Here is a 16,207-nt window from a genome sequence, read left to right as displayed (position 1 = left end):
TTTGTAGTTTTACCAGCGACTTCAGATGCCAAACTGGAGCTGAGACGTCTATGACTGGATGTTTCTCACATTACAAACTAAAAACAGTCACAACTTATCAGACCACGCAGACGAAGGATGATTATTTTAGCGAACAACATCGGTCCTTCTTGCTCTCAACACAGACTTTTTATATCTGCACGGAACCCAAGCCCATGCGAGCATGACTGGCCTGGCAGGCTCACACACTCGTGAATTTAGCAGCATCAGCCAGTCAGTCAAAGCCAAATGTGTCCTGGCATACAAGAGGTGAAATGACACAAATGATAGTTGTGTAAGTGATTTCTTAGGAGGAGGATAATGTACACACACGATGTACTGATTTTACATGTTTTTGTCGTCTTTTAAGTGCTTTCTTTTTATTGTTTTTATTCTTTTCCTAATGATTTAGAACTTGGGAAAATGTTGCTCTTTCTACATTCACAGTGTTTACATGAGCTTTTCAATATACGCAGATACATCAATATCATATAAACATGTTTTATATATATATAATATTGAAACTAGTAAATATCAGCTAGCAGCCAGTTCAGAGATAAACTATCAGCATACTGGCTATCGACAAAAAAACCAAAACAGAACAACGAATATCCTGCAGACAGTAATAATCACAGTAATAATGACCACGTGAGAGAAGAGCTGCTTAGTGATTCAGCAACTGGGTGACACGGCTGAGTCCTTACCAACACCATCATCATCATCATCATCATCATTAAGAACGGGGGGGGAGGGGGCAGATGCGGTGCTTGTTTCTAGAAAATTGGATGAGGAAGGTGCGTGTTCAGCGATTCCTCTGCACTGCATAATTCATAGTTTGTTTGATAATGTGATGTCTGTCAATGTGACCGTGGAATAACTCTAATAAAGCTGGTGATGTTCTGTCTCCACCAAGCCCACAAGAGCAGGCAGCCATTAACCAAGTGACAGAATCATTGCGGTCTGGGAAAATGTGGAGTTCAGCATTTAGCACGAAACTTGAAATTCCATGTGAAACCAATGAGGTGTCAATGTCAGCTTCATGATGTCACATCGTGATTCTCTGTTTTTGGGAAAAGGCAATTACAGGCACACCGGCTCAGTTGATGGGAAGTCCAGCTAATCCCTGAGCTACAAGCGAAGTGAAGACCTTCATGGAGGTGGGCAGGATGCTTCTTAAATGGCTGCTGGATATGCAGTAGCTTTTCTCCATGACATCACACAGGGGCAGAGCACACCATTTGACGTTGCAGGGCCCAGGCCAGCTCAACACTGGAGCTTCTGAAAATGCCTACATGTTCGCCCTCCATTAAAACAGAGGCTGTAGAAGGCCCGTGTGGTTTCCCAGCATGCAACTGTCTTGTGGAGGATGGCAGCACAACAGCAGAGACAAACACAGTGTGTTGGTGCCATTGAGAAGCTAAAGTAGGAATTTAACCTGCAGGATGAGTCTCAGCCAGCTCAGCCAAATTCACAGAGCATTTCATTACGCCCGTCCTTCCCAGAGCTTTTCAGAGTGGTCAAGCTCACCGTGTGGAAGCACAAAAACACCCAAGTATGAACGTATGAGGAGTTAACCACCAGTACAGGGCTGGACTTGTTGGTCTCCATCTTCAAGCCAGTGACAAATGCCATGTCGCTGGGGAGTCGGAGGAGGAGTTCAACTCCTATCTGGCAGGCAAGCATTGGCCGGGAGAAGCTGAAAACGACTGCTCATTGATTGGTCAATCTCAATAAAGAGCTTCACTTTTTCTTTTGGATTACGTGACGTGATCCGCTTGTAACAAGGCTAGAGGGTCGCAGGGGTCACAGGGTCTGAGGACCCCGGCTGAGGCCATGTCTGGAGATGAATTTTACATGGTAGCCATGATTCTAAAGGACTACACACCAGTAAATCGAAGCACAGAGTGTAATTTTTCCTAACCCGTTACTGTAGCTTCGTGTCAGCTCCCACTGGCATTATCAGACTGCCTGGTGAAGATTCAATTAACGCTGAGGGTAGATTAGGGAAGTGGAGGCCTCTCAGGAAAGGGTCCTCCCTCTCAGAGCAGAGCAGCACTGATCTGCCTCGGCACTCAGACACGACGGACTGGGCTCAGTAAAACATCACCAGGAGTTAACACAGTACATGCAGAAAAGAGTTTAGAGGTCAGAATGAAGCTCTCCTGAGCTTTCTGATGACAATGCGCATCATAGATCCAACTCCAGTGGAACTCTGCATGGCGTTAGCGCAGTTTGGAAAAAGGCTGTCAAAAATTTTCAGCTGGTGGCAGCATCGGCTGCTGACAAGCCCACACTCGGCCCCCAGCACCGACACGGCGCAGAGCTCTATCTCTGTCACCAACACACGAATCGTCAACGTGTTTAATATTTTGTGGTTGAGTTGACCTGATCTGTATTTGTGATATCTGTGCCATGTCTGTCCGGCTCTCCCTCAGGATTCTGCCTTTCTATCGATGTTAAAAGTTTTGCCTCACGCTAACAGAGCGTCAAAGAGCAGAGGACGTTGCATTGGGTACAGATTATAAAGCCCTTGAGGGCAAATTCTGATTTTTGGTTTTGGGCTTCATAAATAATGTGTGTGTCTGTGTATTTGTGCGTGCGTGAGATACTCAATGCAGTGATGATTGTATGGCACCAGCAGGAGCATCTCTCAATCACACAGGCATATGAAGCCGCCTCCCACCACCAGCATTGGGGCGTGTGCTGCTCGTTTGACGTGTGAGCGGAGCGGTACAACAAAAGTGTGGCAGGAAAGGTTATTGCCCTGTGAATCAGAGAGAGTATGAGGCAGGACGCAGCTCAGTGAGTGTGTCCACAAGTGTGTGGATGAGTGAGACAGGAGGAGCGGGAATGATGAATGGGTTAATCCACACATGGATCCACTCGACAGTGATGGGGTTTAGCTGGGGCGCCCATGCCACAGATTAGACAGCACCTAATGCTTTGTAAGATGATTACATCTATTTCCGGAGGCATGTATTCCATTGCAGAGTTGGAACTATGTTTGATTGCATTGTACACAGACCTGCGCTTCTACTCTTCTTCACCGCTGCCAGATTGAATAAATCAGGCATTTAGGTCCAGAGTGACTGGTGACACAAGAGTGTGTCACCACACGACTCACCCAAGAAAAGCCTTGTAAAGTCATATAACAAACATTTGATTGAAACTGTGTCAATCTATCAGAGATGTAGAAAATCGGACACTTGGTTAACTTCGGTAACTTCTGTCTGACGTGACAGCTTCACTACTTGTGCTGTAACTCGATCCGAGTGCGAGCCGACAGCTTGTGTTCTTCAGAGGTAGGGCGTGCGTGTACAGCGTTATGAGTGCAGATATGAGTGTGTTCCTAGAGAACATCTGTTGACGGATATTATGTAAGCATTCAAAGTGCAAGTAGGAGATTAGATATTACAATGTAATCCACACATGAAATCCCAAAAGTGTCCCTGTGCAGTTTGACACATGCTTATTCATTTATGTAGAAAACATGCATTTTGCATTACGCGCTGATTTGTTGAATATTTGTGAGTTCTTGACTACAGGCCCGAATCACAAACGGGTTAATTAGTGTTTAAACAATCTGTGTGCCAAAAGATTGCACTTCAATGGTGATTCCCATTGTTAACACTAAAGACAATAATATAAAACAAACCGCTAAATAATGTGGAAGAAAAAGACAAGAATACAAATAAAAGGGCATGAATAAAAAGATTTTGTATGTCAACGAGGGCAGCAAGGACCCTGTGATACGACACGCATCATATACTGCAATATGCTATCCATATTCCTTTACTCTACACAGTTATCCCTAAATACAACTTGCTATGTGCCACCTGGATATTTCATAATTTGTACTTCACGTTATATTAATCACTCAACGGGCAAATTTAATCAAAATTTAGTTCAGAATTTGCATTCTCATTTATTAGAACAACATTTGCAAAAGTGGAAATTTGTTAAGGTGGCACGGCGGTGCAGTGGTCAGCACTGTCACCTCCCAGCAAGAAGGTTGTGGGTTTGAGTCCCGGCTGCAGCACGGGGTCTTTCTGGGTGGAGTCTCCATGTTCTCCCTGTTCCTGCGTGGGTTCTCTCTGGTACTCCAGCTTCCTCCACAGTCCAAAGACATGCAATTGGGGACTAGGCTGATTGACTCTCTAAATTGACTGTAGGTGTGGCTGTGAGTGTGAATGGTTGTTCGTCTCTGTATGTTGGCCCTGCCATGGACTGGTGACCCATCCTCTCACCTGAAAGCCGCTGGGATAGGCTCCACCCCCCCGCGACCCTTAACAGGATAAGCGGAAGAAAATGGATGGAAATTTGTTAGTTATTGAACACTCGAAATGTAGCTGCCACGGCACCATTAAAGTCAAAGTGCTCATCAGTTCTTCTGCCACTGGACAGCAGCACACTGACATGTAGCTGCCATGATGTATTTGGGTCATGATTGGATTTGAAAACGATCCACTGCGATATGATGCCAATAGTAGGGGCTGGAATATCAATACAGTGACAAATAATACTGCAATATACTGCACCGCCCTGATGTAAACCGATAATATCTATTAAGTGTTGGAGGAAACAATACAGATGAGCTGAAGATCAAACTCAAAGAATAGCAGCGCGTGCACGGCATTTTAAAGTACCCAGGTAATGGATTCTGATGGATCCAAAATCAAATGGAAAACACTAAGATAACAACTTATTTTGTAGATCTGCTTGGTTACGCACAAGGAACTCATGTTTGTTCCTACAACCCCACCTCAACTCATCCTCAGGCAGACCTCTGGCCAGCAGACGGAGAGATATCCTCAGTGAAACGGACGAGACAGGCTGCACACAACCCTCCACTGCTGGCCCGCCCGCTCTACGTCTCACTCCTGCCAAGCATTTCAGCTGCTACTTCAGTTTCAGCTGCAATATTTGCTGCAGTGTGCCAGTCCTCAAACCACTGTTAGGCTGAGTGGTCAGCCTCCAACTCACTGATTGAGTGACAGCAGGAAACAAAGTATGCCTCAGAGATACAGATCCACGCAGCTGCTGCAACACTGATCCGAATGCTGACGGGGCTTCCAAGATACAGAGATGACTTACACTGTCGGCTTGATGTCTTAAGTTTGAACTTCAACGCTGCTGTAAGAGGGTTCATTTCTAATTTGTCAGATGTGTGTTCAAGATTCCTGTGTCATTTAATGACATATTCAGCAGTGATATAGGTGGGAACAAACAGAGAGCCAGAACCTCGAGACCCAATCAGAACAACGGGAGCAGCCTTCCTGACAGAGCTTTGCAGGCATTTTCAGATTAAGATTCTGAAGCATTTGACTACGGATGTAAATCAGCATTTCTGTAAAAACAGAAATGTGTTCAAAAATAATATAAGAAGACTTCATTAAGGCCTCAACAGAAGGTCCAGAGCACAAAAAAACAAAAACAAAAATTGCCAACGTTACAAAAGATCAACAGAGAAGGCTGACCACTGTCACTTCACCTTGGATGAACTTCTCTAGTCAGAGCTGGCACTGAAGGTTTGCAGCGAAACACAGACGCCTGAAGTTAAGAAAAATGGAATAACCTCTGCACTTTGGACACACACACACACACGCACACACACACTTTTAACACTTGTAAAGGCCTCAAATAAATGATGATAATAATTCAAATTAATGGAAAAATGGAGCAGCGTTCCAGCTCATATCATATTATGTAAAATCTCAGATCTCCTGCCAAACCCAGATGTCATTTGTCTGTCGTGACAGAGGAAGGAAAATCCTGGGAGGCCAGGGCGCGTGGACTCTGTGGGGACGAAATAAAACTCTCCCAACTCATTTAATAATTCAGCACATCTCAATCATCAATTTCATTTCATTTGTTTTGCCTCATTTTTCACTTGTCTATGTCGTAGTTTGCAGAAGGAATGGCAGGCTATGTGTTGATGTTGTAATATTTAATCTGACTGTCTCAAGTATCGGTTGGGGGCGTATCGGAACGCGAGCACCAGACAAGGTTCTGGCTCAGGTTGAAGTCTGATTAACAAGGCACATAGTGTCTCTACAACCCCATTTTAAAATGTGTCTCGGGCGTATAGATGGCGAGGAACGTTGCTGTGTGCACCTGTGTCTACCCTGTGTGTCCCAATGTGGTCAGCTGGACACAATCGGTGTGAACAACTGGTATAAGGGCCCCACATCCATGCAGGTCTGTCACCAGATTTGCTTTGCACAGGCTCCATTTGAAAATAACAAGATTTTTAATAATAGTAATAATAATAATAATCATAATGGTTATAGACAACAATTTGAAGAAAACAAATAATCCAAAAATAATAATACATCCACAGAACTTACAGTACAGAGAGATGCATAAAGAAAGTCTGAATTTAACCCCCCCCCCCCCAAAAAAAATGACAGTGGTGAAATAATTATTGCTAATTATTAAGATTTCTGACAAACAGTCCAGGATCTCTGAGTCAGTAGCTTGAACAACACACCACGTGTTAGCGAAGCGCCGTCACTGACTGCGGGAGCTCAGGAGCTACCAGGTGTTGACTTAACTTGAGAAATGGCTGGGAAAAGCACAGCTTTATTCCGTTATCATCTCAAATCCTGTCCGACCAACAAAGGAGCAAGATGAGGGTCAGTATTGGCTCAGCGTGTCCACGCTGGTCCAAGCTGAAAGACCAAAGTGGCCTCAAAAGACTGGCTGAACTGGCTACACTTCTGCTGGACAGGTAAGACGGCGTTACTAACCAACAACAGCAACTGAACAAGTCAGCAACTTCAGCCTCTGGCAGGTTAGTGTTGTTAACATTAGTATATGACATCATCACGAAACGTACCGCAGCAAGATCTACAACACGGGTCTTCTGTGAGCAGGCTGACTTCATCAACCTGCTCACCGGGAGGTCGCACAGCAAGAGTGAGCGAGAAACGGTGGAAAATATGTCACCTTGGACACATGATATCAAAATACCAGCATACAGATAATAAACACCAGTCCGCAACTGAATGCAGGCAGCCCTCAGAACTACATCCATCGTTACAGATACAGAGAGACGTACGAGGGGACTTTAGCAGAAGTCTAAATAAAAACGGTAACATTTGCATTCGTGGCATTGTACTAAGAGTGACTGTAGGAAGCCCTGGAGTTCTTTAAAGCCTTTACTAAAGTCTTGACTGTAAGTTTCCAGCAATAACAGTTGGATTTGCATGCAAACAAAATAATACCACAACAAATGTGCAAATAAATCAAACTAAAACTAAAATGCAAACAAACACTTGAGGTGATGACATGCACCAGAGGGACTCCATGGATGTAAGTCTGAGTCAATATGGGACTTATTTATGTGACCCTCTCAGACAAAACGTGTCTTTGCTAAACCCACGTGTGATGTCAGCGAGCCTCTGACACATCCATGTCACATGGTTACATGACCAAAAGTGTTTCTGTGGCACTGTGGTTGCTACGTGGCAACAACATAGATGAGTGACCACTGTGAAAAAAGAAGAGACGGCGCCAACGCCAATCAACTCCACCTCCGACCATAGTCTGAGTGGGAACAGCACAGGTGCAATCTTTTAGCTTGAAAAAGAAGACGCGAACGAATCTTTGTTTTGTATAAAATTACAAAACACATTCGTAATGTCATTAAGTGGGCTTGGAAAGTCAGAGGGACGGACGGACAGAGATTTCTTTATCTTTGGTAACATGTAAGCAATGTCACCAAAGCAACCACTACAGCTTGAACTTATCACACTTTCCTTTAAGTCCTCATCAGGCTGACAGATGATGAAAGATATGGTGACGCTCAAGCGTGTCACAGGACACCTCAGCCAATGGTTTGAGGACATGGCTCGCGGCGCACCTTGGTGGTCTTTGGCACTTGTATTTTGCACTATCCAGTTGCGATCTCATCCCAGAGACACATTTTTTCATCAAATGTGAAAAGCAGTGTTGCTGCTTGGGTGACTCAGGAGAAAAAGATTTCTGAAATAAAGATTTTACGAGGACCCCGCCTCTCGCCTGGAGCCTATCCCAGTGGCTACGGGCGAGGATGGATGGATGGATGGATGGATGGATGGATATTACTAGGGATGAAGTAGTTGTGAATTTCAGAAGAAAAGACGGTAACTTTGTTATCCTCCCACAGACTGTCATTTCTCTCTCATCTAATAGCTCTGTTATCTCAGCAAGTTATCTCTATGAATCTGTCATCTCAGTTCAATGCCTGTCACTCCAGTATGTCATCTCAAAGCTCTGTCATCTCAGAGTGTCATCTCAAAGCTCTGTCACCTCAGAGTGTCATCACAAAGTTCTGTAACCTCAGTCCATCATCTCAAAGCTCTGTCACCTTAGTCCATCATCTCAATGGCTCTGTCACCTCAGACCATCATCTCAAAGCTCTGTCACCTCAGAGTGTCATCTCAAAGCTCTGTCACCTCAGTCCATCATCTCAATGGCTCTGTCACCTCAGTCCATCATCTCAATGGCTCTGTCACCTCAGTCCATCATCTCAATGGCTCTGTCACCTCAGTCCATCATCTCAATGGCTCTGTCACCTCAGTCCATCATCTCAAAGCTCTGTCACCTCAGTCCATCATCTCAAAGCTCTGTCACCTCAGTCCATCATCTCAAAGCTCTGTCATCTCAGAGTGTCATCTCAATGGCTCTGTCACCTCAGTCCATCATCTCAGAGCTCTGTCACCTCAGACCATCATCTCAGAGATCTGTCACCTCAGACCACCATCTCAAAGCTCTGTCACCTCAGTCCATCATCTCAAAGCTCTGTCACCTCAGTCCATCATCTCAATGGCTCTGTCACCTCAGACCATCATCTCAAAGCTCTGTCACCTCAGTCCATCATCTCAATGGCTCTGTCACCTCAGACCATCATCTCAGAGCTCTGTCACCTCAGTCCATCATCTCAATGGCTCTGTCACCTCAGACCATCATCTCAAAGCTCTGTCACCTCAGTCCATCTCAAAGCTCTGTCACCTCGGTCCATCATCTCAAAGCTCTGTCACCTCAGTCCATCATCTCAATGGCTCTGTCACCTCAGACCATCATCTCAAAGCTCTGTCATCTCAGAGTGTCATCTCAAAGCTCTGTCACCACAGTCCGTCATCTCAATGGCTCTGTCACCTCAGTCCATCATCTCAATGGCTCTGTCACCTCAGACCATCATCTCAATGGCTCTGTTACCTCAGACCATCATCTCAAAGCTCTGTCATCTCAGAGTGTCATCTCAAAGCTCTGTCACCACAGTCCGTCATCTCAATGGCTCTGTCACCTCAGTCCGTCCTCTCAATGGCTCTGTCACCTCAGTCCATCATCTCAATGGCTCTGTCACCACAGTCCATCATCTCAATGGCTCTGTCACCTCAGACCATCATCTCAATGGCTCTGTCACCTCAGTCCATCATCTCAATGGCTCTGTCACCTCAGTCCATCATCTCAATGGCTCTGTCACCTCAGACCATCATCTCAGAGCTCTGTCACCTCAGTCCATCATCTCAATGGCTCTGTCACCTCAGTCCATCATCTCAATGGCTCTGTCACCACAGTCCATCATCTCAATGGCTCTGTCACCTCAGACCATCATCTCAATGGCTCTGTCACCTCAGTCCATCATCTCAATGGCTCTGTCACCTCAGTCCATCATCTCAATGGCTCTGTCACCTCAGACCATCATCTCAGAGCTCTGTCACCTCAGTCCATCATCTCAATGGCTCTGTCACCTCAGACCATCATCTCAGAGCTCTGTCACCTCAGTCCATCATCTCAATGGCTCTGTCACCTCAGACCATCATCTCAAAGCTCTGTCACCTCAGTCCATCATCTCAAAGCTCTGTCACCTCAGTCCATCATCTCAATGGCTCTGTCACCTCAGACCATCATCTCAAAGCTCTGTCATCTCAGAGTGTCATCTCAAAGCTCTGTCACCACAGTCCGTCATCTCAAAGCTCTGTCACCACAGTCCGTCATCTCAATGGCTCTGTCACCTCAGACCATCATCTCAATGGCTCTGTCACCTCAGACCATCATCTCAATGGCTCTGTCACCTCAGTCCATCATCTCAATGGCTCTGTCACCTCAGTCCATCATCTCAATGGCTCTGTCACCTCAGACCATCATCTCAGAGCTCTGTCACCTCAGTCCATCATCTCAATGGCTCTGTCACCTCAGACCATCATCTCAGAGCTCTGTCACCTCAGTCCATCATCTCAATGGCTCTGTCACTTCAGTCCATCATCTCAATGGCTCTGTCACCTCAGACCATCATGTCAATGGCTCTGTCACCTCAGTCCATCATCTCAATGGCTCTGTCACCTCAGTCCATCATCTCAATGGCTCTGTCACCTCAGTCCATCATCTCAATGGCTCTGTCACCTCAGACCATCATCTCAATGGCTCTGTCACCTCAGTCCATCATCTCAATGGCTCTGTCACCTCAGACCATCATCTCAAAGCTCTGTCACCTCAGTCCATCATCTCAAAGCTCTGTCACCTCAGTCCATCATCTCAGAGCTCTGTCACCTCAGACCATCATCTCAATGGCTCTGTCACCTCAGTCCATCATCTCAAAGCTCTGTCACCTCAGTCCATCATCTCAATGGCTCTGTCACCTCAGTCCATCATCTCAAAGCTCTGTCACCTCAGACCATCATCTCAATGGCTCTGTCACCTCAGACCATCATCTCAATGGCTCTGTCACCTCAGTCCATCATCTCAAAGCTCTGTCACCTCAGACCATCATCTCAAAGCTCTGTCACCTCAGTCCATCATCTCAAAGCTCTGTCACCTCAGTCCATCATCTCAATGGCTCTGTCACCTCAGTCCATCATCTCAATGGCTCTGTCACCTCAGACCATCATCTCAATGGCTCTGTCACTTCAGACCATCATCTCAAAGCTCTGTCACCTCAGACCATCATCTCAAAGCTCTGTCACCTCAGAGTGTCATCTCAAAGCTCTGTCACCTCAGACCATCATCTCAAAGCTCTGTCACCTCAGACCATCATCTCAAAGCTCTGTCACCTCAGAGTGTCATCTCAATGGCTCTGTCACTTCAGACCATCATCTCAAAGCTCTGTCACCTCAGACCATCATCTCAATGGCTCTGTCACCTCAGTCCATCATCTCAATGGCTCTGTCACCTCACACCCTAGAACCTCCCAGCCAAATTACTCAGTCAGATGGACAGACATAGATTTTTCAAAGATTTCCTGCATTTATAGTATTGTCACTTTTTTTTTCAATGTAAGACTATTTTGAAAGAGCATGAGAGCCTTGTGTTACTCTAACTTGTACAAATGCAGCCCAAACAGAAAACAGCTATAAGACACACATATAACCCCCCCCCCCCCACTGACCTCATACATTTCAGCACCAAGGACATGCTCCAACTCTATTACCACATTGGCATCATGTGTTAGTTGGTCTGGTTGCTGTGCCTGGATATCAGCAGGATTGTACAAAAACTCGCAGGCCAATTTTCATGAAACTTGGTGACGAGGTGGCTGACACGTTTTAGGGCACACCTGTCAAGTTCTCAGGAAACTTTCAATGAAACATGTCTGACAGCTGCGCACAAAATGTTGTCTGTTGACCTCCTTTTATCACCAGAAGTGGAAGCATGCTGCATTGTGTAAATTGGCTTTTGCTGCTTGTTACTGCCTCCAACATTCAAAACATACTCCTAGTGCATCCAAGCTGGCTGCAAAGTCTCTGACCTTCACCGACTGGCTGATATGGAGATGAAAACACGACGGACAAGCCATGATCTGCCATTAAAGTTGTTTGTTTCCACCTTTATGTCAATTTGTTTAAAAAAAAAAAAAAACGATGCTTGCACATTAATAATTCAATTTAAAACACTTTGACAGAGAGACGAATTTGTCAAAAATGTTCGGTGAACAAAACAGGGCTGCACGGTTGTCAGGTAACTTTCTGGACATCAACAATTTCTACAGTCGTAATTCTTTTTTTTTTCCTTAAATTTTTGGTAAAGGGCGACAAGGTGGTGCAGTGGTCAGCACTGTCACCTCAGAGCAAGAAGGTTGTGGGTGGAGCCCCGGCTGCAGCACGGGGTCTTTCTGTGTGAGTCTGCATGTTCTCCCTGTTCCTGCTGGGTTCTCTCTGGTACTCCAGCTTCCTCCACAGTCCAAAGTCATCAAGAGGGACCAGGTTAATCCAGACTCTAAATTGACCGTAGGCGTGGCTGGGAGAGCCAATGGTTGTCTGTCTCTATGTGTTGGCCCTGCCATGGACTGATGACCTGTCCAGGGTGAACAGTGATGGATGGGGATTCAGTGACTCACCAAGAAGAGCTTCAAACAGGTTGCTTGTGAAAATCCCCATCACTCTCTGAATGGCAGTTTTGAGCTGCTGCTCCTCTGGTTTCCTCAGTTTAGTGCAGTACTCCTCCAAAAGCCCCAAGGCTCGTGCTGTGTCTGCAGAGGAAGATGAGCCAGATAACACTCATTCATTCAAGATTCATCACCTATATCTGCATCAGACAACACTTACTATGGCTGCAGAAGGTAAATTTCACAGACTTCCAGATTGTTAGTGTAAATGCAATTATAGAAAATAAAAACAGAATTCTTCTGTACCCTCAGTAGTTGGTTGTCTGTCATTGTGTTTGTTACCAGCTGCTCTTCCTCATCCTTAAAGAATATTTGTCTTTCAATTACTGACAAATGGGTAACAAAGCAACGGCAAAACTTCCTAGAGCGTCAGTTTAAAAACCCTCAAGCCCTTCCAACTGGTTAGTATGACAATTTGTTGGTTTTTACCTCAAAGCTGGTGGATTACTGAGCATATGGCTGGATAACGAAGATGTGGATTATACCAGAACATGCAACTGTGTGTTTGGAAACAAACACTTTTGGACCGTTCAGCAGCTGTTAGCCACCAGCTAGCTTCAAGCTAAATATATACATGGCTGACTCTTTCTGCATTCTGGTGTCACAACAGAAGTCATGCAGGAGGGGAAAAAAACATCTTGGTGAATACTTCGGAAGCAAAGTACACGTTAAGGGTGAAGTATGGTGTTGGAGATTTTGGTTTGAGTATATTTGCATAAAGAAAACACCAACTTATTAAGATATTCCGATGATTCAATGTGTAGATATGAAGTCAACCACAGTCCCCTCCTTGAAAACACTTGGAATTAAGCATTTTCCAAACTTTCGAGACTTTGTACAAACCCTGGAACCCTGCTCATGAGTCTGTAAGCAGAGAGGAGTAAACAGAGTTTTCATCTGTACGGACACACACGCCGTTTCAGAGACGGGGAGAGGATGACCTGCATTAAGTATACGGAGCATCATACCGTGTAGCATCATATTTCAAAAGCATGTTCATTAATCTGCCTCTGTTCTGATTTCAGACCTTCCACCAGATGTTGGAACCCTACTGCAGGGATTTGCTCCCATTCAGCTACAGGAGCATTAGTCAGGTCCAACACAGTACTGGCTGGTAAGATCCAGCCCCGGCTGGGAGATGTTGAACGAGACTGAAACCCAGCCAACAGGGACAGAAGGTAGCAGGGCACCCCCTTACAGCATGTGGCTTTCAGACTTTCTACAGGTCCACCTTTAATTGGCACATACCAAAACAAGGTTCCCTGCGCGGTGCCTTTCTAACAGTGGACTGAAATTCAAAGCCTATGAAAGCAAAACCTCCTTAAGCTGAGAGGCATAAAGTCCGTCTCCATCCGGAGATGTCCACCATGATGACACCCCCCCTTTTTCATGTTGGTTGTTCCGCCTCGGGGTTAAAGGCCGTAGTGGATCCTACGGAACACACGCAGAACGGCAGGTGGGTGAGGGGCAGCGTGCCGCCGTTATTAGATTCCCACCTGCATCATCTGTTGGTCCAACTTTGTCTGATTTGAGTTGGACTCCATCTCATTTCATCAACACTTTACATGGATAGTTAAAGTCCGGTTTTATTCATATTAAACAACTTCTAACATAATGAGCGGATAAATGAAAACCACTTTTATGACCTCTGAGGGGTGAAGGCACTCATCAGAACGACTACACTAACGTCATACTACATGTGTAGACGCATGACTTCAGCGTCACCACAACCACGTCACACCTTCACCCTGACGACGGGCTTCGTCTCCTTCAGCCACTTGTTAACAACCGTCATTTTTAACACGCGCAATCCGCCTGACATTTAGAGTGCGGTCCTTACTGATGCATCTTGTTCTGTAGAACCAAACGTTAAAACAGACTGAGCAGCGTGAACCACTGAACATTTACCAGAGTCAAAACGATTGATCCCTGGGGTGGAACCAAGTCCAGAAAATATATCCCAACATGTACACAACTTAAAAAAATAAGAATAAATACACTCAACTTGGAAATGAGACGATATTCAACATTGCTAATTTACTTCCAGGTTCCAGGACTCACTCCTGCACCGCTCTGTTGTCTTGTTGCAACCAAGCAAACACAAACCCTTACTTCCTCTGGAGAACATTTTTTAATATCATTTTCCAAACCGTGCATTTATTTTCCAGACCCACGGTGAAAGTGCACTTTGTCAGCTGTGTAGAACACTGTATTCAGGAGTTTAGACCACTGTTAAGGCACACACCTTCCCTGTCATGCATTCTCAGGGTTTGATGAATGCTGGAACACCAGCAGTTCCCGCTCCCGCATACAGCGACTCACCTTTTTTCCTGACAGGCATGACTCAGTGTAAACTTGACTCTCGCTAAGGCTTCCTGTTTATACTTCAGTGCATGGTCAAAAATGTCGCTCTTTGACGGGGAAAAAAAAAAAAAAAGATTTTGAAGAACTTAGTTCTGTATCAGAGCTCAGAGAGGAAAACTTCAAGTAGTGGTTCCCAAAGCAGGGTCAACCAGGGGGGCGCTTGAGGGATTCCAAGGGATCTTCACCTATGAGAGTGAGGAGAAGATTCATTTCACTGAGTGGGTTTTAGTCCCAGTGGGAAAATGCAGTCACCAGTATCACATTACCTTCAGTAATCAGTCCCCTGAAACAATGGTTCATCAGTCCTGTCCTCTGAATATGAGCAGTGATTCTGGGTGTGAGGGTGGGGTGCATAAGGCAAAGGGACCTTACCTGCACCTGGGGATGTGCACTTCCTCTGCTTGGGGCCACTTCTGAATTACATCCCTTGGCTGAAGACCTGGCAGACCAGAGAAGTGCCTTGTCATTAGATTCACTGCTGGTCCAAAAAGCCTCTCTCAGTCAGGACGGAATACACAGCTGGAGACATCCAAGTGGGCACCAGAGCTGAAGTCCTCATAGTCGGACGAGGACTGAAGAGAAAAAGCTGCTCTAAGGTCCCATGGTGACTAGGAGCTGGCCTTGGTTAACACTCCCCAGGCAGCCGGTGTCAGTCCTCTGATCAAAAAGCTCTCCCACATCGCTTATCCTGTGTGGTAATCCATACCTGAAGTTTCTTCTTCCTTCCTTCCAGACCAAACGCGGGGCAAAACTACACGTGTTCAAAACACCAAATGAATCCCGGTTGTGGTTAGAAAATGTCCACGCATAATCGCTCCAAAATTAAATGTAACTGAGCTAACTAGAGACGTAAGCTAGCTGGAGAAAGTCCCTTCAGAGTTTATGTCTGCAGATTCGACTTGCACAAGGACGTGTGTGCCCCCCATGAGGCGGGGAATGACATCACAAAAACAAAATATAATCTCACTATTTGCAACCTACGCACATAAATAAACATGCATATTATGTGTTTGTTAGCTTGCATTCATGCTACATCACCAGCCAGGGGCGATGCTTCCCTGGTGCGACGCCTGACTGTAGGAAAATACCTGCCTGCCAAATGTGGGAGAGAAGGCATGGCTCTCAAAGGACCCCATCTAGGTTCATGTTCAGTCATTTGGGGAATGTGCACTCGCCGCTAACGTCCTCTGATGAAATGCAGCGCTGTCTTCGTAGGTCCTGAGAGTGCCACATATCTGTAACCAGGTGGTGTGCAGTCGCGATAGCCATATGAACTGACAGCATCAGCAGCAGTTTAAGCGCCAGCAGCAAGCTAACCACAAGGATCGGCCTCACTTCCGGTTATGGTTTTCAAAATAAGACCAACCTGCTGCTGAACAACTACTTATAATTTAATGACTGATACATTTCTATACAATGTAATAAAGAGAACTGTGAGGTAATTGATTGTGGCTGATA

General features: G+C 45.5%; 1 protein-coding gene across 23 annotated transcripts in view; it reads right to left on the bottom strand.

Annotated features, from left to right (window-relative positions):
• The window catches only part of dlg2 (discs, large homolog 2 (Drosophila)), a 190,777-nt gene extending 174,746 nt beyond the window's left edge, over positions 1 to 16,031 (bottom strand). For 19 of the 23 annotated variants that reach the window (XR_015119477.1, XM_086226407.1, XM_086226411.1 and 16 more), the window contains exons 1-3: positions 15,122 to 16,031; positions 14,708 to 14,934; positions 12,338 to 12,469 (exon numbers count right to left, since the gene is read on the bottom strand). Coding sequence is in view for 22 of the 23 variants with exons in the window: in XM_086226407.1 (XP_086082533.1) it covers positions 12,338 to 12,469; positions 14,708 to 14,726 (151 nt within the window). In the remaining variant the exon portion in view is untranslated. The remainder of the gene's footprint in view (positions 1 to 12,337; positions 12,470 to 14,707; positions 14,935 to 15,121) is intronic. The other 4 variants (XM_086226405.1, XM_086226404.1, XM_086226428.1 and 1 more) reach the window with 4 other exon arrangements.
• Between the last annotated feature and the right edge of the window lie 176 nt (positions 16,032 to 16,207).

Source organism: Aulostomus chinensis, chromosome 15 (genome assembly GCF_037954235.1).
Source record: "Aulostomus chinensis isolate RoL2024-O1b breed Wild chromosome 15, RoL_Achi_v1.0, whole genome shotgun sequence".
In the NCBI taxonomy this organism is placed as follows: Eukaryota; Metazoa; Chordata; class Actinopteri; order Syngnathiformes; family Aulostomidae; genus Aulostomus; species Aulostomus chinensis.
The sequence above is the reverse complement of the archived record's forward strand: the minus strand, read 5'-3'. Positions and strand labels throughout refer to the sequence as shown.